Source organism: Hypomesus transpacificus, chromosome 15, assembly GCF_021917145.1.
Source record: "Hypomesus transpacificus isolate Combined female chromosome 15, fHypTra1, whole genome shotgun sequence".
NCBI classification, from domain to species: Eukaryota; Metazoa; Chordata; class Actinopteri; order Osmeriformes; family Osmeridae; genus Hypomesus; species Hypomesus transpacificus.
In genome coordinates, this window is record NC_061074.1 from 7665844 (window position 1) to 7691369 (window position 25526).

A 25526-nucleotide genomic window follows, 5' to 3' on the forward strand; every position below is an offset into this window, starting at 1 on the left:
ATCTTTTCGCGCCACAGTTGGGTTGCCAGGTACTAAAACATCCTACATAGGAATGCTTGGTATAGCATGCGAGTAGGGAAAGCAGATACATCATTACATTTGCAAAATGAAACCCTTGACGACATTTGGAGTAAAGAAAATAATTTTATGTATGGGTTGTAGGTGAAGTGTACTTAGTTTAATTGTATACTTTAGCACAGCACAATGAGCAGTGAGTGTACGCAGATGCAGCTTCCACAGACCTGGCAACCTTTTTCAAAACGTCACTGTTGTGCCGTAGACGCAGAGGTTCCGTTTCCGGTTAGTGGGCTAGATCAGATCAGCTGTCTAAATACTTGAGTTACGTACACTGTCTTGTGTCCATTAGTGTTCTGTAGTTGTTGGGTTATATCTTCCTCTCTATCAAGCTGCCACCTAGGTCTCCCGTTTCCTTATCTGCACCATTCCAACGCCTGGTCCGTCATCCACTCATCATTCGTGAATCACCCAATCATCGCCTGATCCGAACCTACATTGCCCTCCCCCTTGTTTCCCATTGCTAAATTGTTTGTATTGTTTGGAATAAACACGCTTCTTTACGTTCTGTCTCCTCCCTTTAGTTCTGCACGCATCTTAGTACCGCGTAGTGTTAGGGTCCTCCGCCTCTAGACATATGGGTGGTCGTAACAACTTGTGTCTTATGTAGACCATAGATATGGAAATAAGTATAATTTATATATGTATGTTGTAGACAAGCTAGCTAGTCACTGTCACAAGGTGCTGTAATAATAAAACAATTTCTATAAAGTTCGAGAAACGGGACACCACAACATCTGGGATATAGCTGCTCCTCTTTATTTGGTCACTTATTCACCCAGAAACTTTGCAAACAATCTGATTTATGTACAATCAATCTGTGACAAGAAGTCACAGCAGTAGAAATATGACTTTTTTACACCAACTACCTCCTCATCAAAATGTTAGAGAGCAAACGGATCCAACTTTTACAAACTTATTCCTGCGCATTTAAGGGATTGATCAAGAGCAGGATTCAGTAGGGGGAAAAGGCATAAAAAATAAAAAAGATGCCATTTATCTTTGACATGCTTCTTCTGTTCACTATAACTCACTATAACGGTTGACTTAAACCTCTTCAGTTACGATGTTGTGCTCCTGAGAGGCTTGTCTGAACACTCTGTCAGACAGCAGTTCAGTTCATGGTCGACTGTAGTCTCACTCTCAGCCCACAGAGAAAAAGGATTCATCCTACTTAGGCGGGCCGCCAAAGGAGCGTCCACCAAGATTCTTGTCAATAGGATACTCAAATTTATCCTTGTTGCCAGATCCTCCTCTTTGCAACACCGGCGCTTCCGGATTGGGGTTGGTGATGACACCCAGGAAGATTGGCGCTTGTGTCATGTCATCCATTAGAGCGAAAAAGAAAGGCTGGTTGAGATTGAAAGAGGGATTGGAGCGTGAGATGCCTACGGAGGAGGCTGCGGCTGCCTCGGCTCCCTCCTCGTTTATCTCCATGCTAGTCCTGTGATGAACACTAGACACCAGCAGGGGGCCCTCTGATATCCCTGCCAGGTTAGGACCGACAAACAGCTCTCCTAGACCTGAGCACAGCATAGTATGGAGGTTGATTTCAGCCATAATGAACACAGAGTGAAAGAGAAGCTATAGTTTAAAACAGAACGTATTTGTCAATATTTAATAACCATTAATACCCCCTCTTTATCAATGAAGACATAAAACATATTTCTCTGGAGATCCTTTCTGCACACTCAAAGGGGATTTCTCTGTGGATTATTTTAGTTTTTTGTTATACATAGATCTTACCCATGCTAGTCAGAGTCTCCTGTAACTCCTGAGTGTATTGCAGTTTGAACTTGGGGAGTTTGACTTGCATAGCCCTCTCTTTAGGGAGGCGATCATACAGGTCAGATATGTTCAGCTTGGCTGCCAGGGTGGACATGTTCACATGGCCAGACGTGGGCAACACCACCAACAGACTCATCATGTTCCTGAATGGAAACCGAGCCACCTGCGCAGGAAGAGGAAGGGGGGGGGGCGTGATCAGTGAGGTGAGGAGAGTGGGAGTCGGATGGCTGAGCGGTTAGGGAGTCGGGCTATTAATCAGAAGGTTGCTGGTTAGATTCCCGGCCATGCCAGATGACGTTGTGTCCTTAGGCAAGGCACTGAAGGTGTGAGTTCCTCACCTGAGCTTCCAGGTCATAGTCACTTAAAAGGCTCAGCGGGTGTTTGGCACCTTCCATCATGTCAACATCCACAATGTGGTTTTCATCGATGTAAAAAACTCCTCTTGAGGTAAAGCGTGAATCAAAGCGATTCTTCCACTCGCCTGGAGTAGGTAAGGTGGTAAATTCATGATTACTGTGTTAAACTGGCATTTTATTTGCATGGGAATACTTGAATTTGTTTCCATTGCATACCTTTAAAGTGTACAGCATTGATGAGCATAAGAACTAGGTTGGGCGGTAGGCTGGACAGGAAGTCGGACATGAAGCCATTTGTGGCCTTCTCCACCCACTCGTTGACCTCTTTAAGACTTTCCAAGGGCACTGGCTCTGAGTCATACATTCGCAAAGATTCCTGGATAAACTCTGACCTTGGCTGAAACCCTGGAACAGACATAATAACCTTTGGATCTTAACATGGCTGTGTGCTGCACGTAGAGAGAGTTTGGAGAATTTGGAGTGGACACACGACTAACCTGGTTTTAGGAAGATACGAGTGGCCAGTTGCAGGTCGCTGTCCTTCAGCTGGCCCAAAAGGTTGTGTAGCGACTGGTGGTAGCACGCCAACGTGTTGTCATGGAGATGGCGCATCAGAAGCTCCTCTGTTTCATTCACCGAACCTGAAAAAACGAAACGTTCTCACCTGAAATAATGAAAACTCCCAACACCTACACATTCCTCACACTAGAGGCATGTTGGACTGTTCCCTCTGCCAGGAACAGTACATAGCATCATGAAATAAGCTGATGTGGTGATACATTGTGAGCATGATGATCAAGATAGGATGATGTGTCACAAGACCACGTCTATTCTGTAGTAGGCCTCAGGGACAGATATGTACATGTAGGGACTGTAGGGTAAAGAGAGATGTTCCAATGACAGTCATTTTCTGTGCTAATATACTGCAAAACTAAAACTCAACCTGAGTCCAAGACAATTAATTAGTTAGGCAGCGATACATTTGGGATGGCTGGGGCCCAGGGGATGGCTGGGGCCCCCTCAGGTTGTACAAGCGTGAGGCAGAGCAGTCTGACTATCCTCTCCTGAATAGTGTTTAGTGTCAGTAAAAAGTAGATCATGGGAGTTCCTACCCAGAGCCAGCTGGGAGAGAGCCAGGGATATGCTGAGAGGGGACACGATCACATTGGGCTGCTCGGGGGTCGTCTTCAGGTTCTCCAGGACCCGCATGCCCAGTCTCAGAATGGCTTTAGCTAAGGCCTCCTTAGATTGAGGACTGTGGCCCAGTGATTCGCATCCCTCCTCTGTCTCCTCGTCAGACGAAGCTCTGTTTGGGACGTCAGTGTTGGCTGCATCAGGGAAATGAGGCTCTAATGTGGGGCCTGCAGTCGGAGCGAGCGGTACGTTCTGGTCAGGTATCTCTGATTGCTGTGGGAGAACCATTTTAGATCAGATTGAAAGAAGTGTAGAGAAGGAGCATTGAATGTGTTTAGTTAGACCACAACAGAACAGCGCTATGTCAGTTATACTTCATTGATACAGTTGTCATTTGTATCCTACTTCTAACTTTAACGTCTTACAGTCAGTCCTTCTCCGCAGAGACAGATCCACATGAGTGCAAGCAGATGGATTTCCATGTCCAAACAAGCCTGTAACAAAGGAGGATTAACTTTGATCTTTAGGGCCAATTTAAATCTTGTAGAGGGAAGGACTACTACAGCTGCTGCCGCAAATAGCTTTCGTAACATCACACAGAAGACAAGTAAACTTTTTGACCTTATTGAATCTATGTTCTATGGTCATTACAAACCACTTTAGTTTTATTCAGTTTAAATCTAAATGTAATGTGTATCTCTTTTGTAATATACTTCCTCCAGAGAAGCTGAAAGTGCCTCTCATCTGCATTCTCAGTTCAGATGATCCTCGCTACTTCATTATGAAATCTCTTTTCTAAAAAGTGGTACAGTGTGCAATGTTTAATGTTTGATGAACTGCAACCACTTAAAAGCCCTCAAAACTAACTTTTATTTGTCTAGCTTGTATATTATATACTCGAAACATAAAAACCAAGGAATCTCTGTGATCAGGCAACACTTTGAAATGTGCCACATAAAAAAAATCCATCACTGTCTCTACTGCATAAATATGTTTCAAATGAAAGAGAGCTCTGTATTCAAAATCCAAAACTCTCCAGAGTAATAATCCAAGACATGAGTGGCCTCTTTACTTCCAGTTTACTCCTTTCACATCTCACCATAAAAATCACAATCTGAACATTTAACCAAGCTAATTAGTCACATATAAAGTTTTGAAAAAACATTTGATCTTACCTGGTTTCGGTTATATAAGAAATATGTTATCCTTTTTGTTATTCTTTCTACAAAAGATAGTGTTGCCAGAATTCTCTTGTGCAAAAGACTGGTCGTTGCTCAGCCAGCAGTTAAATTTCAACTTCCATTGATCTGTGTCTCATTTAAGTCACTACTTGTTTGTAAATGTAAACACAGAGACAGGGTCAAACATCTAAGTCTAGCAGCAGGCTGTTGATTGTGACTAACATGGATTGGTCAATCTATAGCATGACACATATCCTGTGTGAAGACATTTAAGACACATTTCACTAAAGAAGGTGGTATGTCCAGCTTCATTTCAGAAAACATTAAACAAACACTAGGTTTTGGGTAATATTTTATTAAACCTGTTAATAAATAAAAAAAAGCAATTTATTTGTGTATTACTCTCAATTAAATTTTTAAATAGACATGGTATGGACCATTTCTGATTATCAAGATGTCATTTAATCTCAATTGAAAAACATACATTTTTGAATGCTCAAGGATATATACAAAAGTCACAGAAAACATTAGAAAATTGGAATAAGACTTGTGAGAACACATTAGATGAATGAGTCGAGGTTGACATTTTTCAAAAAAGAATCTATGCTGAAGAAGACTTAAATAAACATGTCACAGTTAAGTGGGTAGTAAAGAATGAGCATTAAAACCTTGGCAACAGGCATTATGGTATGGAGAAAACACAAGTACAATACTAACAAGTTAAAACATCATATGGATTAGGCTTTATTTTACAGCCCAGAATGGACTAGTGGCAAATGATAAGTCTGAATACATCTTTTCTAAAGAATTATACATATTTTCTAATAGTCGTTATCATGTATTAGCTAATATATCATGTTCTTTCAAACATCCAGACTGTAAAATAAGATACCAAGAAATATCTGTCAATATGTATCAACATTATATAAATCAGGAACTAATTCATAAATATAAGAATGTCTTTTGGTAACCACTGATTTATGTTGCACTACTGCAACATAATTTGCCATCAAATGATTAAATGAAAGGTATATTGTTTTCCATACAAAAGTATATTTAGTCTTGGCAGCGAGTGCTGCAATGCAAGGTTATAGGGCCTGGGGGATATGTAACAGTCAACATGTAGCTGTACATTAATCGACTCAATGTAATCAATCAATTTCAATATTTATATAGATATCATTAACATTAATGGTATTTAGCACATTCAGAGCTTCAAGTGGATCTTAAGCTAACGATTCATGGTAAAAACATAAAACTTTAATATGAACATCTGAATTGAAGTGCTACAAGTAATGCCCATGGTTCTTTAGTAGGAGTAGGCTAAGCAACTACAAGTGACCTTGGCACCTAGCAGCAACATGCTGACCAATCACAAGCGTGAGTTTTCCCCCCCTCACCCAGGGGGGGCCATACAATGCATGTTGTCATGGAGATGATACCCCCAACCGCAGGAGGGAAATGGCCTAGCATTGTTTTATTGGTCATGATTCATTCATTCTTAAAGTGAGAGAACAATCTAATTCTTTAGAAAGACATATGGCTAACAGACAAATTTAAAAACAATTTCATCAACAAATACTGCATAGTTAATCAGTGCATCTGATGTATTGTGTAATGTAAAGACAGGGGAGGGGGGACATCATTTTTTGGTGTTGGTATGTATCTGTTTGGAAAGTGTAAACTCTACATCAGAACCAAGTTTGGTTCCACCTTCCTGAGCTGTGTCTCTGAACCATTATTTTGAATTTAAATCATTGACCTAATTAAGGATAGTACTCATTATCACTGTCGACAGGCCAAAAGCTTAAAAGATCCATCTTGATGGTGTTGTTTCCTTATCTCCTTTTTGTACGAAAATCAACCAATGAGTCATTGGAGATGAGAAAAAAAAAATACATCAAATTTGGTCATTTCCTACCACTGGAAGTGCAAAGTCCTCCTTGCACAGCGCTTACACAACTACTGCCTATGTGCTTCCACCTCCACGATAAAAAGCGGTTCAGAGGGACTAACTTTTGCCTCATCAGTGAATCCTCTCTCTATCCCACTCAGGGAAGAGTAGTGTCCTTAACGACTGGACGCCGGACCATGTCTGCACCAGGCCGTCCAGCTTAGCTTAAGCTAACAGCCTGATGGCCCCGTTCTCTGAGCCCAGGAGAAGAAGCCTCTTGGTGGGCAGGACAGCCAGGCTGGTGAGGGTGCCCCGGAAGTTCTCCGAGCTCAGCTTGGTGCTGCTGGCAGGGCTGGCAGAGACGTCCATCATGGAGTACACCCCTATCCTGTTGGCCACGGTGCCTGCCACTATCTCTGGGCCGTAGAGGTCGAAGGCGTGGATGGGGTCGGAGGGGGACTTGTACAGGTGCAGGGGCTTGTGCTCCAGGTCCTTCCACACGGTCAGAGTGTGATCAGTGGACGAGCTGACCACCAGGTTGCCTTCAGCAGCCTGCAAAATACACCAACAAGTCACACAGTCAGAGACCACAGAGTGATTTTGCACACTCGCAGTCAAGATACCACAGAGTGATTTTGCACACTCGCAGTCAGATACCACAGAGTGATTTTTGCACAATCGCAGGGAGACAATCCCACTCAGTTAGCTTCATCTGGTTTCCAGCAAACCCATATCCTTCTTTTCATTCTCAGTCACAATTCATTTCATATTTGTTTTAAACTTTGCACTATCAAGTCTGGTTTGAACCAAGTGTAAAAGATTTCCCGCCCAAAGTTGCTCTGATAAACCTACAGGCTGGTGAGGGGGTGTCTGGCCCGTATGTGGACCAGTGGGAAACACTGAAGTCTTTCTAATGAGTAACTCATGTCCATATTTGCCTAAACCTGTACCTCCAAAGTCAGAGAGGCAATCCTTGACCCCACTATTGGGGGTTAAGCAAAGTTTACTTAGCTGTAGTGTTTTGTTGACTGCTTCTGTGCAAACCTACTGGGTAGGCCCCCCCTCCCCCCTCCCCATGGGAAAACAAAAAAAATCCTTCCCCACCAATTATTAGAATGTCAAAATAAAAACAGTTGTTTATCCCCCGACTGGTGAACATTCCGTGAGATTGAGTCAAGACCTTGAGTCACGTATGCCCTGTGGAACTGCAACACAATCACGAGCAGTCCAACACACTTAAATGATGTGTCATGTTACATCATTTGTGCTGGGAGTATAAGCTGGAGCAGTATAAACTGGTTCAGTCTCTGTAGCCTCTGATCCTACAAGTACCGCACAGGAAAGGACTCATCATAAAACAACAGCCACTCATTGTAAAACGTACTATATTGAACAGAAACCAATCATACCAGCATGCTGTAATGAATAAACCAATCAGACTGAATAATTGGGTCATGTTTTCCAACAATGTAAAGATAATGGAATTTACTCCGGTGTCAATCCATGTTTGAAAAAGCGAAACGTTTTCCCCTCACAATAAATCATTTGTTTCTTTGAAAACCAAGCTGGGATTAAAAGACAGTGCCCGAGTGCGTGTGTTCAGAGGGCGCCCCCCAGTGGTGGGGGAGAGCCTCCGCAGGCAGACCTTCATGTGCAGGATGTCCCCCTCGTGTGCGGGCCAGCCCCTCAGGACCAGGCCTGTGCGGGCGTCCAGCAGGACGATGAACCCAGAGGAAAAGCCCGCCGCCACGGTGCGTCCTCCAGGGCTCACGGCCAGGTAGCGGATCAACCCTGCGCTCACGTTGTTGTAGGCCAGACGGAACTCATGCTGGGGGGGAAGAGAGGACGGCGGGTTACACTCTGGGCGCTGATGGATGACTGAGACCGAATGGCAAAGCCAAAAGGAGAGTGTTCCTACCTGCAGGCCTGGTTTGCGGGGGTCGATGAAGCGGAGGACAGAGTCGGCACTGCCGAACACCACGCTGCAGTGAGGTGCCGGCATGGTGGTCACAGCCGTGATGGGGTTCTTTCCATCCAGGGCCTCGTAGGAGCGGATCTGCTTACCTGGACCGACACACAGGGACACATTAATCATCCAACAATCAAACATTTTTTTAAAATGTAGAATCAAATATATGCAGTATCGTGTAGTGAGGGCTGTCAGTAATTCAGACGAGGTCGTGTCCTCCTCCCTGACCTGTGAACTGGTCCCAGAGGTGGATGGTGCCGTCACAGCTGACCACCTCCTGCAGCGCCTCCAGCTGGCCCACGTAGAACACCGACTTCCTGTGCTCGGCATACGTCAGCCGGGACTCCACCTCCCGCGTCCCGTCGCCGTGGTTATACAACGGCCACAGCCTCACCGTCTTGTCTTTGCTGCCGGACAGGAAGTAGTCCTCGCCCGCCAGCGGGGCCAGACACTTGGCGGTGCCCGTGTGGCCCAGGAAGCTCTGCAGGCGGATCTGGTGGAAGTGGAAGTGCGGGTCCTGCTGGTTGATGCCGATCTCATACTGCCAGTAGGCCAGCCAGTTCCCCTGCAGGGAGCGCCCACTCCTGGGGAGCTCCTGCTTCAGGGCGCTGTCCTCCGGGGTGGGGCCCATCACCCAGGACGAGGACGAGAAGGTGAACGAGGCCCCGGCGGATGGAGTGGTGAAGGTGGAGGCGGCGGTGATGACGGGCCCTGTGTGACTGGGGCGACCCCAGGTGTCCATGGGGCCCAGGTTGGGGCTGGCCCCCAGCTCTGGGTCCCGGGCCACTTGGATGCGGTTGCCCACCAGGTGGCTTCCAAAGGTGCCTGACTCTGGGAGGGAATCTGAGGACAGGGGGGTGGAGGTGGTGGCGGGGGCGGGGAAGGGGCTGCGACCTACATGCCTGCCCAGGCCAGGGGAGAGGCCCATGGAGGAGGAAGGGGGCACCTCTGACATGGGCCCTGCAGTAGGGTGGGTGTCTGGGCTCCCCGGGCTGATTCTTGCTTGGTATGACTGGGCCAACTGCCAGACTAGATCATGGTTGGGCACCAGCTTATGGATCGCTGCATCACCTAGAAGAGACACAGAACATTAAGCTTGGCACTTTTGTTTCAGATCCTCTGAACTGTTGACCTGGGTGGGGCTGTGTGTGTGTGTCTCACCTATGAGGCAGTAGAAGGGGATGAAGGAGGCGTGGGCCATCTCAGAGTTGAACACGGCCTGCAGCTCCTCCAGAACCCCCAGCTCACACGTGACCTCTGACCCCTCGGGCGTACACACATCCACCATGGTGCACTCTCCCACCTCCCTGCGAGGGGCGCTCTCCAGCTGCCGAGATGGACATCAGCGAGAGGTGCATTTTTAAGATCAGCTGTACAGACAAAAAGCAGTCCTTCTTCAGAGTGTGTGTGCGTGTGTTACCTGTGACTCCAGGCAGTTGAGCAGGGAGAAGACATTGAAGAACCTGCGCAGGGTGTCGCCCATGTGCTGCTGCACCATCTCCCTGCCGATACGCAGACAGATGAGAGCCATGAGGCTCAGGGTCTTCAGACACACAACAGAACGTGTCTGCACTCCACTGGGGAACCTGAGCACACGGGACGGAGCACAAGCAAGCCTCAAAGTGGAACCCATTAAAAAAAAACTCCATATCCATCATGTCAAATGACATAATTGCGTTGCAAGTGTGCACGTGTGTTTACCCCATTCTTGGAGAGGTCAGCAGGTCCAGTAGGGGCAGGAGCACTTCCTGGTTGATCTTCATCAGCATGTCCATGAGAGTGGTGTCTGACAGGAAGACGGTGATCTTCTGAGTCAGCACCACGGCCCCCAGAAGCCCCGCCTCCTTCCTGGTGTTCAAACGGCACGACGAGGGCGGCGCCACCTGAGGAGGAACACCAGAGTGAAGGACACTCCCGCTAGACACGCCCGCTAGACACGCCCGCTAGACACGCCCGCTAGACACTGTCACACAGTACCCGACCAGAAAACCACACTCCAAAATCAGTACGTAGCATTGCAACTGACTCGCTAAAAGCCGATCCTTGATAAGTTGGGTGACTGGGTGAAAGACCAGGCAAATGAAAGCTGAAAGAACATGTCGTACCAGGTAGCCAATGTAGGGCAGGTACTGGTAGGTCAACACAGGCTCTCCATACAGATGGGCGATGTAAAGCAGACAGTCCAGGACTGGCCCTGCGGTCTGGTCCCCTACCACAGGCTTCTTCTCATACACACTGCCCATCCCAACCCCCTCCAGGGTACTCTCCTCTGACACAGGGGCCACAAACTGGTGCTTATCCGGGCCTCAAAAGGGAAGGAATGAGACACAGGGATACACAAGGGAAGAAAACTGTTATTTGACATAGGGCTTAGTGATTAACTTTTATCCTCACTGTCCCAGTACCGTCCCAAAGTGCAAAATGAACCATCCCAAACTGCATTTTATACTGTTATGGTCTATCGTCCTGCAGTTGTCCCAAAGTCTGTGTTGAACTGTCCCAGACATCTTTTACATCGTCGCTGGGACAACGTTTATTTCGAGCCCTGTATGTAGAATCACTGATGACGACGCCTCATGGCATTTGGTTACTCACCAACGTAGCATGTGGTGAGAAGCCTCAGCAGATTCCGGGCCACATATCGAGAGGTCACCGTAGGTCCAAGCTTCGCAGACAGCCACCTTACTGTTTTACAGACCGTGTCTGAGAAAGAAAAACATGCAAATCACTGAAGACAGCAGACAACACAGATGTGACAAGCAGTGTGTGTGAGTCAGGTGTCTGAACGGTAAGGGAATCGGGCTAGTAATTAGAAGGTTGCCAGTTTGATTCCCGGCTGTGCCAAATTATGTTGTGTCCTTGGGCAAGGCACTTCACCCTACTTGCCTCAGGGGGGATGTCCCTGTACTTACTGTAAGTCGCTCTGGGTAAGAGCGTCCGCTAAATGACTAAATGTAAATGTTGTGTGCGATAAATGGGTTTGGGGTGGCTCACCAAGAAGAATCTTGTGCTCTTTCTCCTCAGAGTCCTCCGACGGGTCATTCTCCTCCTCCTCTTCTTCTTCTTCTCCAACCATCCCCTTCTGGTTGTCCCCCAGCTCCAGCCCGTTTGCAAACTCCCCCTCCAGGGTGGCCCCCGACGTCTCGGTGCACCCAGACAGGGTGAGCTCCAGGCTGGGCACGTGCTCCTTAGATCCCCCCTCCTTACCCTCTTCAGTCTCCGTGTCCTCCTCCAGCTCCCCTCCCTCCTCCCCCTCGCTGGCCTGCTTCAGGTCTGTGCTGCTGTCACCAGACTTCAGGCTGGCTCTGTCCCGCGGCGAGTCTCCGTCGCCCAGGGAGACTTCGCTGGCACTGCTCTTATCGCTCAGTTTCCCCACGCTCACCGACTCCTGGTCTTGCTCCTTGCTCGTGGAACCATGGCTCTGCTGTTTGGCCCCCCCAGCGGCAGCTCCTCCCCCCCCGTTGTTGACGTAGAATCCGTTCTGGAAGTCCTCGCCCTCCGAGAGGAACACCTGGTCGTTGAGGCTGATCCCCGAGGAGTAGTCCACCAGCCCAGGGTCCCCCACGCCACCAACTCCGCCTCCTCCTCCACTGGCCCCACCCACCTTCCCACTGACAGACCCAGAGGAGGAGCCCCCCTCCCCCAGCTGGTAGTCCTCCTCCTCTTCTCCCAGGTCACACGCACCCCCCCTCAGGCCTTTACAAGCCTCCCATTGGGGCCCAGAGCCTGAGGTGCAGCTCTCGAAGCCAGTGATGACCTGGAGCACATGTGGCAGGAGGTTGGACAGGAAGGCCTGCAGGCCGAGCCTCACGATGAGCTGCAGGACGAAGCAGTCCGTGTAGAGGTAGAAACGGCCTCGTAGGCAGTGCGGGTTCTCGTACACGCTCACCAGGGGCTTCAGGAGGTACTTAGCAGCGTTCCTGGGCCCCAGCACTCTGGAGATGGGCTCAAAGAGGTACCAGGCGGCATACACGGCGGTGTACTCCTCCAACATGAGGGTGAGGACAAACGGGAGGAGGATCTCAAGGCCTTCTGCGGTGACGTTCCCTTGTAACAGAGTCTCCAGCTGCTGCCACAGGTGGAAGACCACGTCCCGGCCTTGCAGGTTGCAGGTGGTCTCCATCTTGGTGTGGTAGGAGAAGATGAACCCATGGAGGGCTGGGAAATAGGCGGGAAAAGGCAGAGGGGAGAGATAGGGGCTCAGCAGCTGGGAGGGGTTAGGGGGAGGGAGACCCTCGTAGATGGGGTCATATTTGAACAGGAGTGGACGAGGGCAAGGCTTCTCTAAGTGGGTTTTGAGGGGGTGTCTCCGCAGAAGCAGCAGGGTCTCCAGAGCGTGGTGCAGAGGCAGAGGCACCTCCCTCAGGCTGCCGGAGCACAGCTTCATGACAGCATGGAAACGCTCCATCAGCGGAGCGCCTGGTTTCACACTTCGCAGCTTCGCCGAGTAGAAGATCTCAGCCATGAGGACACCCAGGGCCTGCATGTCCCGCTGGTAGAGCGCCGTGAGAGAGGGCAAAGACTCTGCAGCGTTCCTCAGGTCCACCCCTTTCCTGGACTCTGCCGGTTGCCACACCTGGGTGTGCAGACTCTTGACCAGGAAGTTGTTGAGTTTTTCCAGCTCTTCCAGTGGTTGTAATGGGCTGAACCCTTCAGGCAGGGTGATCTTGAAGTCCTCCAGGTTGGTACCTCCCACAAAGCCCTCCCCGTGCTTCTTGTTGCCCCCTAGCTGTAGCTTCGCACTACGGAGGCCAGGGCCCAGGGGGTTCGTGGCACCTCCCAAGCCCTCAGTGGGGTAGGAGATGGGGGACTGGGACACCAAATGCTCCCCTCCTGTCTTCCCCCCAGCTGTGGTGACGTGGGGCAGTGGGGTTGAGCAGGATGCCGTGACAGAGGCGCCAGTGGAGGCCAAGGAGTCCAGAGCTTCCATACCTTGTTCAAGGTCCTCGTCCCGGTCCACCATAGTCCAGCCACTGGACTCACAGCCTGTAGCCTCTGGGACCATCCCATCTACGGCATCTGCCATGGCGCTGAACAAAGGGATTTGTAGAGAAGGCACATTGAGAGCAGCTAAGCCCAGGAGAGGGGGCTCTGGGGGGGAATAAAGTGCGAGGCGAGGTGGGTGAGGCTGGTCAAACAATTGCACCACACCATAGCTTGTGAGGTGGGTGTGGTTGTCCACCAAGTGCAAGCAGACGTTCTTGGCCTTGACTGCCTCTTTGCCTGACAGCTTGTAGCCGAAAGTGAGATCTATCCAGTGGTGGAGATGCTGGGACACATCTCTGCTCTCCAGGAGACGTCTGTGAATCTCGACAAACTCCTCACATGACTTGCACCAGGGGGGCACATCCAGGTCAGGCATGTCTGGGTGGATGGAGCGGAATATCGAAGGATCGGTGTAAAACTCCGGAATGCATTCATCCGGAGTCCAACTCTGGATGCGTTCCATGCTGGCTGGGTATTCATTAGGCTCCCACTGTGACCTCACGTGGCTGCACAAAACCGACTTGGGCGTCTGGCGGGCCTTGTAGACGTAGTAGGTGATGTCTGACAGCACGTCTGAGATGTGGTGGGGCACGTGGAGGTGGTCGGAGAGCCCAGCTCCCCCAGCGCCTACAGACCCACCCAGGTCCCCTACAACACCCCCAGCCACCCCTCCGTGAGCCCCTGCTGCAGCCAGAGCCTCTTTAGTCATCTCATAGGTGAAGTCCAGTTGCTTGTCTCCTTTATTCAGCCTGAACTTTGACCTTTTGAGGTCCCGGAACTTCCCGAATGGCACAGTGAAGTCCACCACCCAAGGCAGAACAGGGTGGTAATTGGGGTCTCCTTCCCGCCTTCCAGCTAACCTGTTTAGCTCCATCAGGTAACGAAAGTTGCCCACCCGACCATGGACCCAGTCCATAACGAGGGACTTGAACTCATCGGAGCAATCTCTGCACATCGTCCTGTCACTTCCCACACCTGGACTCTCTCTCACCTGAATACTGTTTGGCGCTTGTCCCCCAGTAACATAGCTGTCCGCCTCTCTGTTGTCCCCAAGCTCTTCATAATGGGCCAGGTTGAGCCTGAGGCGACTACAGAGCTGCTCATCCACAGCGATGTCCTGCAGGGAGAGATCTCCACAGGACAAGCCTGCAGCCTGACACGCTCGCAGGGCGATCAGTAGCTGGTAGAGGATGAACAGCACTTTCGCATGGCTGTTGGCCAGCTTGGCTGGGCTGTAGGAGACTATGTCGTGGAGTGAATACTGGGTGTAGGGTAGAATCACATAGAGCATGTCTGCTGACTCCAGCAAGCACTCGGCTGGGAGCACATTAGGACATAGATTGTCTGAGTGGCGTTTGGAGGTGGAGAAAGAGCTGGCTGGGAAGAGGTTGTCTTTCTCTTTCTCTCTGGCAGGGGAGAGGGATGGTGATATCCGGTCAGTGGAGACAAACGTGGAGCTGAACAGTTTTTGCAAGGCTTGGCGCACAGAATCGATGGCTGCCGTGTGCATGTGGTCAGTGACGCCTGCATATGGCTGCATCAGGTTGCGATGAGCCTCACACCAAAGGTTCCTGCAAAGAGAAAAAGACACGAGTATTACAAATGATTCGTGTGATACCAAAATTGCTATTTAGATGTACCAACATGATCACAATGCCATTATTGAGTATTGCAGTGGGAAATGTAAAAAAAAATGTTCAAATCAAATAGTTGATTATTGGTAGCAACATTTGTAATGTGCATTGGTGAATAAACTGTCGAATACCTGACATTATGCTGTGACACTTCTTGCATTGTTTTCATGAAAGAGTCGTTGGAAGCTGGGTCTCCGTGTGTGTATGGCTCTCTTGTTATCCTGTAGCTCAGCTTGCCTTTCCTCAGCCCGTGAATGCACACTCGTGTCCAGCCAGGAGGCAGCTTCACCTGGGAGCGCTGGAGGAAAGTGCGGAGCTCTGCCTCACTGAGGCTCTCTGCACGAGTGCATCGGGTGACTCTCCTCTCTCTGAGACCCACCACCCACCGTGTCGAGACAAAAGCCACCAGCTCTTGAGGGCGGGGACCTGGGCTCAGCTGCCGACGGTCTACCCCCAGGTCCCTCTCCACTGCTGTCACAAGCCACTCCATGGCTCCCGTTAGGCCTGACACGAGTGACCGACGGCCCTACTGCCTCTGCTCTACTGTCTCCACTCTGGTGTCTTCAAAGACGACACTTCCATAGAGATAGAGTGCACTGACATCTGGAAAGCTGAAGAAAAAAAAAGAATTGAAACTGTAACCGCAACGTTCTCGTAACGCAGTAAGGAAGTGCACTTTCTAGAAACAAAATTAATAGAATGCACATGACTTCTTGTTCGACGAGCTTGTCTTTTCCTGGGCCATGCTCCGTACATCATCACATGACTGTTGCCTCACAGAAGCTTTTCAAGGAAATGAACTCGATGCTCGAACTGGCACAAGCGTGCTGAGTGCTGCACTCATTATAAAAATGAAGGAACTGACTGTCAAACATCTAATTAAGCGTCAAGCTAAAAATCGATAAATTATTATTATTTATTGCATAGCTTCTCAAAGAGACTACCTAACTAAAGTTAATTAACAATGTGTTATTGTAAAACATGTACAGTATGTGTACGGATGGGATAATACAATGACAATGTGGTGATGAAGTGGGCTATAAGAACGCACGATAGCTTGTTTGCAAAGTAGTTAACTAGCTACCTGTCAACTCCGGACCAGCCTCAAGTCTCTCAGTCAGCATTACGATACAGAAATAAGGGTCCCGTGACATGTTGCGATTTCAGCTTTTCATTCACTCTCTGACTGTAAAGTGTAGAGCAAAGTCTAAATCCACCAAAACCAGCTATCAAGAACGTCACTTGCTAGCTAGTGTGCATTCGTATAGCTAGGAATGAGTTCACACCACCGGTCTGGTAGCTAATAACATTGTTTAATATTAAGTTGATGACTAGCTAATGTTAATCAGTTAGTTAGTGCTATCGGTCGCTTGATTTAGCTAGCTAGCTGGTCACGTACCTCCACCTCAGTAGCAAACAGCGCTTAAATGACACTGTAGACAGTTCAGCAGACTATTCCAAAAACCGGATTAGCTATATAGTTTGTCCACACCCATAGTAGGAAGGTACGTTATGGAAGATACTGCGGTTTACTCACTAGCCCGCAAAGAACCAATCAGCCGATTATGTGTTGTTCTCTGCAATGCTAGGGGCCATGTTGTTCTATGAGAAAACTCATGTGACTCTAATGCAAACACAACCTCATCCCTGTGCTCACGCGAGAACTTGAGTGCTTGTGTTGTTGAACTGTGATGCAGATCTTAATTAAATCCACCAGGTGGCGGAATGGTAGCTCTCGTCAAGTCTACATGAAGGCAGTTACATATTACACTATGGGTTGAATGTGCTTAAATGTACAGTAGTAATCACATATCATATATTAAGGTATTCATATAGTCTACATAAATAATTAGGTATGTTGATGATGCCGTCCTAAGTGTTAATTGAGATGTGTCACTATTTCGAACTCACAATCTTTGAACTAACACCTCAACTTTGGCTGCCTTGCTCTTTGAGTTTTTGTAAGATATTATATTTTTTAGGATTGACAGTCGATCGTATGTGACATTGCTCATCATGGCATAGGAGTATAGGCCTAGCCCTAGGTATTTAATTTGTGTTTGTTTCTTTGCTAAATGTAGTTCATTGTCAAATGTCCCTTTAACGAGATGCGAACCGCTTATTTGTAGTCTTCAACGAAGCTCACTGCATTCATAGGCTTAATTGCATGTAAAAGCAAGCTCGTGATTTAGCAACCTGACTTGGTAGAACATTTTGTACCTTGTCCAAATTGCTGACTTTCACTGTAATGGCATGTCTTTCTCACCTTCAATGGAGCTTAAATGTGACTGGGCAACGAAGTGGAATCCCCACACACTAGCAAGCTAACGAGCATTGAGACTACAACTTTAGAGACACAAAAGGTTTCCCGGGGAACTGAATTGCTTTGTGAGAACTTGTAAGTTGTGGGGAAAGTACGAACATGGACGAAATATTCACTTCTGATCGTTTATATTCTTCTGTGTACAAGATCAAGCCTCTCATTATGACAGAAGTTAATATGTTGAGAGTACCTTTCGTGCCGCACCACTAATTGTGCGCAACAGTCTCTCTCTCTCTCTCTCTCTCTCTCTCTCTCTCTCTCTCTCTCTCTCTCTCTCTCTCTCTCTCTCTCTCTCTCTTTCTCTCCCTCTCTCTCCCTCTCTCTTTCTCTTTCTCTCCTTCTCTCTCCCTCTCTCTCTCTCTTCTCTCTCTCTCTCTCTCTCTCTCTCTCTCTCTCTCTCTCTCTCTCTCTCTCTCTCTCTCTCTCTCTCTCTCTCTCTCTCTCGCCTTCTCTTTCTCTCGCCTTCCCTTTCTCTCTCTCGCCTTCTCTTTCTCTTCTCAGTCCAATTGTGTGTTGTAGGGCTCCTCCTATCTCGTTGTCTCCCTGCTGGATGTAAAGACAGTCATCAGTGCACAGTCCCTTCACCTCCTATTCCCTTCAGTCAAAGAATGGAATGTCTGAAAGGGCTTCGGTTTATAAAGAATGAAATTGTTATATTTTTCACCCCGTTAATCCTTCTTCCATTGCCTTTGGTGATCGGGACCAAGGTAAGTGCATGCAAAGGAGATATGTTGTTTTTAGCCTCCCGCACATTATCATTGGGCTAGTGTCAATTAGTACGTAAAGCTTTTTCGATTTATATAACACTTTTTAACAACATAAAGCATGTGCTAATTAAATTGCTTTGCAATTTATACGAATTAACTATTTAATAGGAGTTGATTGTTGTTGTGTCCAAATGCACCTGTTGATGCACTGAAGCTTTGCCGGTAGACCGGGCAGAGCACGTGAGAGCCAAATTGTGCATGGGAACGAACCCGCTATTCCGAGCAGCCGTTGCCAAGTAAAGCTATTATTCTTAGCCAATGTTGTACATATGTATATGGATCTAACATTATAAAAAAGACTGAATACTTATGACTGATTTAACTGGGGAGAAGACCTGCAGCAGTGAGCTGTCACACAACTTGTTCGACTAGGTCAAAGCCACGTGTGTCGTTTTTGTGTAAAGTTATCAACATGCAAACACAAACAGAAGAATCTTTGATTTCCATGGCACTAAATACAGTATAATTGAATAGACTTTACAGTTGAAGAACGATTAGCACCAGTCTAGTAAGAAATGTGGGTGTGTGGTCAGTAGAGTAAATCACAAACAAGTGACTTAAAACCTGGAAACCTTGATCTTTTACCCCAATCACCTTAAAAGTCTTATCAGTTGATCTTAGTTATGAAATGGATGAATTGCACCAATCCTTTCTAGCTGTCACAGGAGCTTCTTTCAGGTGTTTAAAATCGAATGATATTGATCTTATGTGGGTGTCTCTCTCTCTCTCTCTCTCTCGCTCTCTCTCTCTCTCTCTCTCTCTGTGTCTCTCTCTCTCTCCCTCTCTCTCTCTCTCTCTCTCTCTCTCTCTCTCTGTGTGTGTGTGTTTATTCGGCAGGAAGCAGGATGTGCTTATGTGATCATCCTCATGGCAGTGTTCTGGTGCACGGAGGCCTTGCCGCTGGCTGTCACTGCCTTACTCCCAGCTCTCCTCTTCCCTCTGTTTGGAGTCATGAAATCACAAGACGTAAGCAAGCGTCTAGAAGCTAAGGATATGTCTAACACCAAAGATTCCAAGTAAATCAATCATAGAATTAAGTAATGAATGAATGAATGAATAAAAAAAATGAATAAATGCAAATGTAATTTGTTGTATGACAAATATTGGTTGAAATCCGATTGAAATGAAAAATATGTGGAATGATCACAGCCGGTAATAGGGGAGTGTTGTGTCTGCGGTGTGCTTTGCAGGTGTGTATGCAGTACCTTAAGGACACCAACATGTTGTTTGTGGGGGGTCTGATGGTGGCAGTGGCCGTAGAGCACTGGAACCTGCACAAGCGCATCGCCCTGCGAGTGCTGCTCTTCGTAGGGGTGCGTCCCGCCCTGTGAGTTCACAGCTCTGGAACAATAAGGTTCCTTCTCTGTTTGGTACTACACAATTCACAGCAACGTCACATCAGAGGCATCCAGGATGAAGATCATTTTTGAACGAAACAGTTTGTCATTTACAACCATAGGCAACATGCCGTTGTTCAAGCAGTTTCCTCTGCCATTTGTTCATGTGAACAGGTTACGCATCACTGTACTGTGTTACCGACAGCATCCAGGTTGAGATTAAGACCCTGTCCTTGGTCTCGACACTAACGTGTAGGTGTCTCCTGTCCTGCTGTGTGTACAGTCTGATGCTAGGCTTCATGGGGGTGACAGCCTTCCTGTCCATGTGGATCAGCAACACGGCCACCACGGCCATGATGGTGCCCATCGTGCAGGCAGTGCTGAAGCAGCTCAACGACCAGGCAGAGATGCCTCAGATCCACAGCACTGTGGAGCAGGCCCAGGCCCAGAACCAGCCGGAACAGATCAAGCCTGAGAGCAAACAGCCAGAGAAGCTGCCAGAAGGACCAGGTAAATTTCAGTGCCCAGTCTAACCTTGTGTTGTTCTGTGTACCTGACAAATAAAAGACTTGAACTTGAACTAAACTGAGAGGAGGAATAAACTCAGCTTTTTTCACACTTTGCAATATACTCTTGAAATACGTATGCCATTCAACGCTCACACCATAAAAGTTAGTTTTTATTGTGGTTGTGTATTCCCGTACTTTAATGACCATCTAATAACACATAGCTTATATAAAGTATATATGTAGAGGGAGAGAGAGAGAGATCATGTGATCGCTAGCTCCATTCTAACTCTTCAGTGTCCCTCCCCCTCATGTGCTGGTGCTGTGGCCAGTGGTGGTGACCTTCCTGGACGCGTCCGCTGAGTTGGCGCGGCGTAAAGAGGTGGCAGAGAGACGCAAGATGTGTAAAGGCATGACGCTGTGTGTGTGCTACGCTGCCAGCATTGGGGGCACTGCAACCCTGACTGGAACAGGCCCTAACCTGGTGCTCAAGGGCCAGATGAACCAGTGAGTGTCTGTAGCTGATGTCCATACAGTGGGTTTTCTCCATGCCCATTTACCCGAGGTTCTTTTGTAATGCTACGTTTGATGTTTTTGTCCCCTCAGGCTCTTTCCTGACAACGGAGACGTCATCAATTTTGCGTCCTGGTTTGGATTCGCTTTCCCCAACATGGTGTTCATGCTCACTCTGGCTTGGCTCTGGCTTCAGTTTGTCTACATGGGCTTCAAGTGAGTTCTGAAGTTTCATATACCGGACGATGGCCTTCACAGCCGGCTCATGGATGTCACATGTCGATCGTTTGTCCCCCCCCCTGTACCTCTCCAGCTTCAGGAAGACTTGGGGCTGTGGGTCGGTGAAGACTGAGAAGGAGATCGCCGCGTACAACGTGATCCGTGAGCAGTACCGTCAGCTGGGCCCCATGTGCTTCGGGGAGCTCAGCGTCCTGGGCCTCTTCTCCCTCCTGGTGCTGCTGTGGTTCACCAGAGACCCAGGCTTCATGCCCGGCTGGGCCACAAACGTCTTCAACTCCGAAGCCGAGTACGCACATATCTTGACTCGTAGGATGCTGCACTACAGCACACCCTTTACATGCCTTCTGTGTATGTGACGAGATAATCGGAAGTCGAATTTTTGCTTCGATGACCCCTTTTGTAACGGACGATTTTCCGTAACCCCCCACCCCAGGTATGTGTCGGATGCCACCGTAGCAGTCTTCATCGCTGTCCTCCTGTTCGTCCTGCCCTCCAGGCTCCCTCGCTTCTGCTTCTGGAGGTCTCGGGGCTTCGACATAGGTAAACACGCCACCCAAACACAACTACAGCACGGCAGGATTGTATCTTAGCATCTCCGTTCCACCGTCCACAGCGAGATTACCGTAGCTCATGTAAATCTGCTACACACACATTGAGTTGGCTAGCTAGCATAGCTGTTAACAGTGTGACCTGCTGGCCCCACAGAGCCCAGGCCACCGGCTGGCCCCACCCCTGCTCTGCTCACCTGGAAGGTGGCTCAGAAGAAGCTGCCCTGGAGCATTGTGCTCCTTCTGGGGGGAGGTTTTGCCCTGGCCAAGGGCAGTGAGGTGAGCATCCAGGGATCTATTTAGATGGCTGAGCGGTGGATAGGGGATTGGGCTACCAATCAGAAGGTTGCCGGTTCAATTTTCAGCCGTGCCAAAGATGTTGTGACCCTGTGCAAGGCACTTCACCCTACTTGCCTCGGGTGAATGTCCCTGTACTTACTTTGTCGCTCTGGATAAGAGCGTCTGCTAAATGACTAAATGTAAATGTTATACTGTATGCAGCCTTGTGGAACCTAACACCTATTTCGGCATATTGAATGTTGCAAACGTACTTGCCATATTTTATTTCAATATCCATGTGTGCTTCTGCAGGTGTCGGGGCTGTCTAAGTGGATGGGTGATCAGATGACTCCTCTGCACACTATCCCTCCATGGGCAATAGCCATCATTCTATGCCTACTGATTGCCACGTTCACAGAGTGCACCAGTAATGTGGCCACTGCCACCCTCTTCCTACCCGTCCTCGCCTCCATGGTAAGGCTCCACAGGTTGCTGTTACATGACTGCAGGCAGGGTTACGTAGCCATAGAGGTTATATACAGGCAGTCTCCTTGTGAAAGCCCTTTTGAAAGTGTCCTCCAATCGGGGTCCAGAACTAAAACCACTCCTAGCCGCCAGACGGCCTACATTCTCTTGTTTGGTTCCTCGCCCCGGTTAGCCAATTGGGCTTCGTGTGTTTGTCTCCTTCTCTGGGGCCCTTCCTCCACTGCCCCCCCCCCCCCCCCCCCTGCCAAACATCACCAACTCAATTGAACCAATTCAGCTCTTGTTCTAGTGCCCAGTCCATCCTCACTGAAGAATGGCATCACTGTGCCTAGTTGTCAAGTACTCAGGGAGCACCAGAGCTGGCCAGGGAGGGAATGCACCAAACAGACGTATTCAGGGAGGGATTTATAAAGGGTCAAACAAGGGGGATGGTAAAACAGAAGAGTGTTGGCTTCAAATGAGACATGATGGTGGGCAGAAAAGGGACGTCTGACCAACTTGAACAGTGTTTTCTACTACGCACGTCTCGTCTGAGGAAAAAAAAAAAGATGATAGTTTTTAAGTAGTTTTAGCAGACAGTGTGATGAGGCAGAAAATGAACGGTGTTTCTACAGTCTGTAATTATAGTCCCGACCATAAACCAGTGTTCTAGAAACCACCGTGCTGCGTGTTTCAAGCCATTCCTCCGAGGCTCGTATTTGCAATCTATTCCTGAGATTACGTTGTCGTACCAATCCATCATTACTGCTACCAGGGTACTTTTTACATCCTCGCTTGTGTCATGAGCAACGCCCCAAACATGCCATTCTGTAGAATTACATCTTAATTACACTTACCTAATGAAGGTTTTTGGTGTAGCATTACAATCCCAGTGGATATGAGTTATGACTCAGCTGATTATGGTGCAGAGTCAGACTTCCATGTTGCCATGAGACGTGTCCTTGGACCAAACTCAGTTTGTATTGTCTGTGTGTTTTCAGTCTCAGTCCATTGGGATGAACCCTCTGTATGTCATGGTGCCCTGCACGCTCAGTGCCTCCTTTGCCTTCATGCTCCCCGTGGCAACGCCGCCCAACGCTATCGTCTTCTCCTTTGGCTACCTCAAGGTTTCTGACATGGTAAGTCTGACTGTTTCTTCCACAACATCTCCCTGCGCTATGAAAGTCGTCTCCTCACACTTTGAAGGCCATAAGTTGACGTGGCAGGTCAAGTCTACACAAAAGAGGAGTTTTTCTAACCGCTAACCCCCCATCTTTCCTGCCTTTGCTCCCAGGCAAAGACAGGGGTGGTCATGAACATCATTGGGATTCTGTGCATTACACTGGCCATCAACAGCTGGGGCAAGGCTATGTTCAACCTGGACACTTTCCCATCCTGGGCCAACGTCACTGGGGTGTGAGCCTGGGTAGGACCAGGCCCCTGGAACCTGAACAGACGGGCCCTGCCCTGCCCTGCACCCCCCCCCTCCCTCCTCCAGGTCCATAGGGTGCCAGGAACCCCCTAGTCTCCAGACAGAAAGCAAAGCCAGACTGTCTACGTTCATGGTGTTGAGACAGAGAAAGACCTGTCGCTGAGGACCCTGAATGGAAAGATGTCACCTGATTTTTGCCTGGTGACTTAGAAATGACTGAAGGGCAGAGATGGAAGAGTTTCGTGGCTGTAATACTTTGGCTTGACTGGTTATGATAGTCATGCAGCCTGAGTATGTAGGTTGTTATTGAGAAATGCCCTTCATCTCTTTTCACTCTCGGAAGTAAACAAAGCTCTTTCTATCTTTAAAGTGTCCAGTCTTTTCAAGGCCTTTTGTTTATTCAGTCCATGGCCACTGTATATATGTTAGAAAGGTAATTGACTGCTAAACTCAATCCAAAACTGCTTTTAACAAATTGTGGGTTATAAGTCATTGATCCAAACAATATGTGCTGATTCCTATCTATTATGTATTTCCTATATTGCTTGTCGTCTAGTAGATTGTTATGTTTTGTTTTAATTCGTTTTTTTTTCAAATTTTCACACTGTATTGCTGAAACATGATACTTTATAAATTCCAACTTGACTTGAACTTTGAATGTCATGATAACAAAGTGTTTATGTGCATACAAGATGGTTGTCTTTTCAGTTGAGATATGAAAACAACTATTTCTCAGATTTATGAACAAGATTATTTAGAACAATTTATGAGCTCATTTGGACGTGAGATAAAAAGGTATACAATTGTATACTGTACTGCATATTGTAATGTCAACTGGAATTGCAAAAGCCTGTAACAATAAATAAAGCATATTGGCTGGTTGCAAATTCAGTGTGTGTCAGGTAAAATAGTACTTTAAAGTCAGGTTTTACTGTAACGGACACTGACAAAACAGATTTCATTCACAAAATGTTAAATGAAAATAAAATATAAAGCTTTTTAGTCATTTAAATTTATGTTTATGCCTGTGTATTGCTTTAAAATAATGTTTTCTCTAAGCCCACTAATTCATCTAAACCGCCTTGTAAAAGTAAACGTTCAGCTCTGAGCATAAAAAACATAATTAAATGTAAAATTCAGATTTGCGTTGGAATCTAGACAGAAATAACTAAAGGGGACAACTCAAGGAATGCACCTCCCATGAAGATCCCACATGAGAAGCAGTTCTTCCAGGAACGTGAGCTCGTGAAACACTGGACATTTAATTTGTAGACTGTTAGACACATCCAAGAAAATTGTTTAGGAACAAATCATTCTTGAACTCTAACAATATAATATCGACCACAACCCTGGTTTCAGCTATCTGTTGCTAACAGGGATTTCAATCAAATTTCTTAACATAATGACCTATGACATAATAACTTTTACTTCTACCGAGGACAGCACTGTTGTTTTTTTGTCTGCTCCTCTCTGTTGTGATCTACTGTTTTGTAAGTAGGCAGACGTGATTCCATAAACACATGTTTCTCACATTGTGTAAGCCTGGGCTGAAAGGCACCTGGAGAGAATGCCCCACTGAGGGACAGGAGGAACAACAGAGGCCTTAGTAGAGGATTCTGGATGGATACTTGTAATGCAATCTTGTTAGACAAACAGAAGAGGCAGCATATTTCACAAGGCCTCTTTATAGACTCCAGGACAGTTCATAACAACCCACAGTCTCCTGTTATGGGGCAAACTGAGAATCTCTCACCATAACGTCTTTCACAGAAAAGACAGCACATGTTTCACAGACACACATTACATTTGAGTAAATGCTGAATCTTAGAAGAGAGGCCACAGACGGTTTGCGAGGTGTCAACATTCCACGATGCTGATGGTGGGCCGTAAAAGTGAAGCAAAGGTGATACTATCTGTCAGATTATAATAATGTTTTTATAAACAGACGCTTTGAACCAACGTAATCCACAGCACAGGGGGGATTTGAATCTGCAACACATTCATCTGCATTCAAGTGCTCTAACCACTGAGCTACACCTTAATAATCTTTACATTTAGTCATTTAGCAGACACTCTTATCCAGAGCGACTTACAGTAAG

At 47.6% G+C, this 25526-nt stretch overlaps 3 protein-coding genes across 5 annotated transcripts; 1 reads left to right on the forward strand and 2 right to left on the reverse strand.

The window, feature by feature from the left end:
• Positions 1-820: 820 nt before the first annotated feature.
• On the reverse strand, positions 821-4684 carry serpinf2b (serpin peptidase inhibitor, clade F (alpha-2 antiplasmin, pigment epithelium derived factor), member 2b). The gene is made up of 8 exons (XM_047036005.1): positions 4529-4684; positions 3779-3847; positions 3332-3626; positions 2717-2860; positions 2436-2624; positions 2202-2344; positions 1822-2026; positions 821-1598 (listed from the first exon to the last, which is right to left on the reverse strand). Exons 2-8 carry the CDS (start codon positions 3833-3835, stop codon positions 1246-1248), a joined length of 1386 nt encoding a protein of 461 aa, XP_046891961.1. The 5' UTR covers positions 3836-3847; positions 4529-4684; the 3' UTR covers positions 821-1245.
• A 195-nt stretch (positions 4685-4879) lies between these two features.
• Positions 4880-16642, reverse strand: wdr81 (WD repeat domain 81). Of its 3 annotated transcripts, XM_047035593.1 has the most exons (13): positions 16417-16642; positions 16102-16203; positions 15149-15628; positions 11392-14954; positions 10993-11100; positions 10503-10702; positions 10099-10280; positions 9818-9983; positions 9559-9724; positions 8626-9468; positions 8347-8492; positions 8074-8256; positions 4880-6980 (listed from the first exon to the last, which is right to left on the reverse strand). In XM_047035593.1, the coding sequence occupies exons 3-13, from the start codon at positions 15505-15507 to the stop codon at positions 6654-6656; spliced, it is 6243 nt and encodes a 2080-aa protein (XP_046891549.1). In that variant the 5' UTR covers positions 15508-15628; positions 16102-16203; positions 16417-16642; the 3' UTR covers positions 4880-6653. The 3 variants fall into 3 exon arrangements, with proteins under 3 accessions (XP_046891549.1, XP_046891547.1, XP_046891550.1); XM_047035591.1 differs by lacking the exon at positions 16102-16203; XM_047035594.1 differs by lacking the exon at positions 16102-16203 and having other exon boundaries at positions 16555-16637.
• A 1192-nt stretch (positions 16643-17834) lies between these two features.
• Positions 17835-24370, forward strand: slc13a5b (solute carrier family 13 member 5b). The gene is made up of 12 exons (XM_047035770.1): positions 17835-18047; positions 18945-19073; positions 19298-19434; positions 19728-19954; positions 20283-20457; positions 20557-20679; positions 20777-20989; positions 21137-21243; positions 21409-21530; positions 21843-22004; positions 22997-23134; positions 23290-24370. Exons 1-12 carry the CDS (start codon positions 17949-17951, stop codon positions 23413-23415), a joined length of 1758 nt encoding a protein of 585 aa, XP_046891726.1. The 5' UTR covers positions 17835-17948; the 3' UTR covers positions 23416-24370.
• The last annotated feature ends 1156 nt before the right edge of the window (positions 24371-25526 follow it).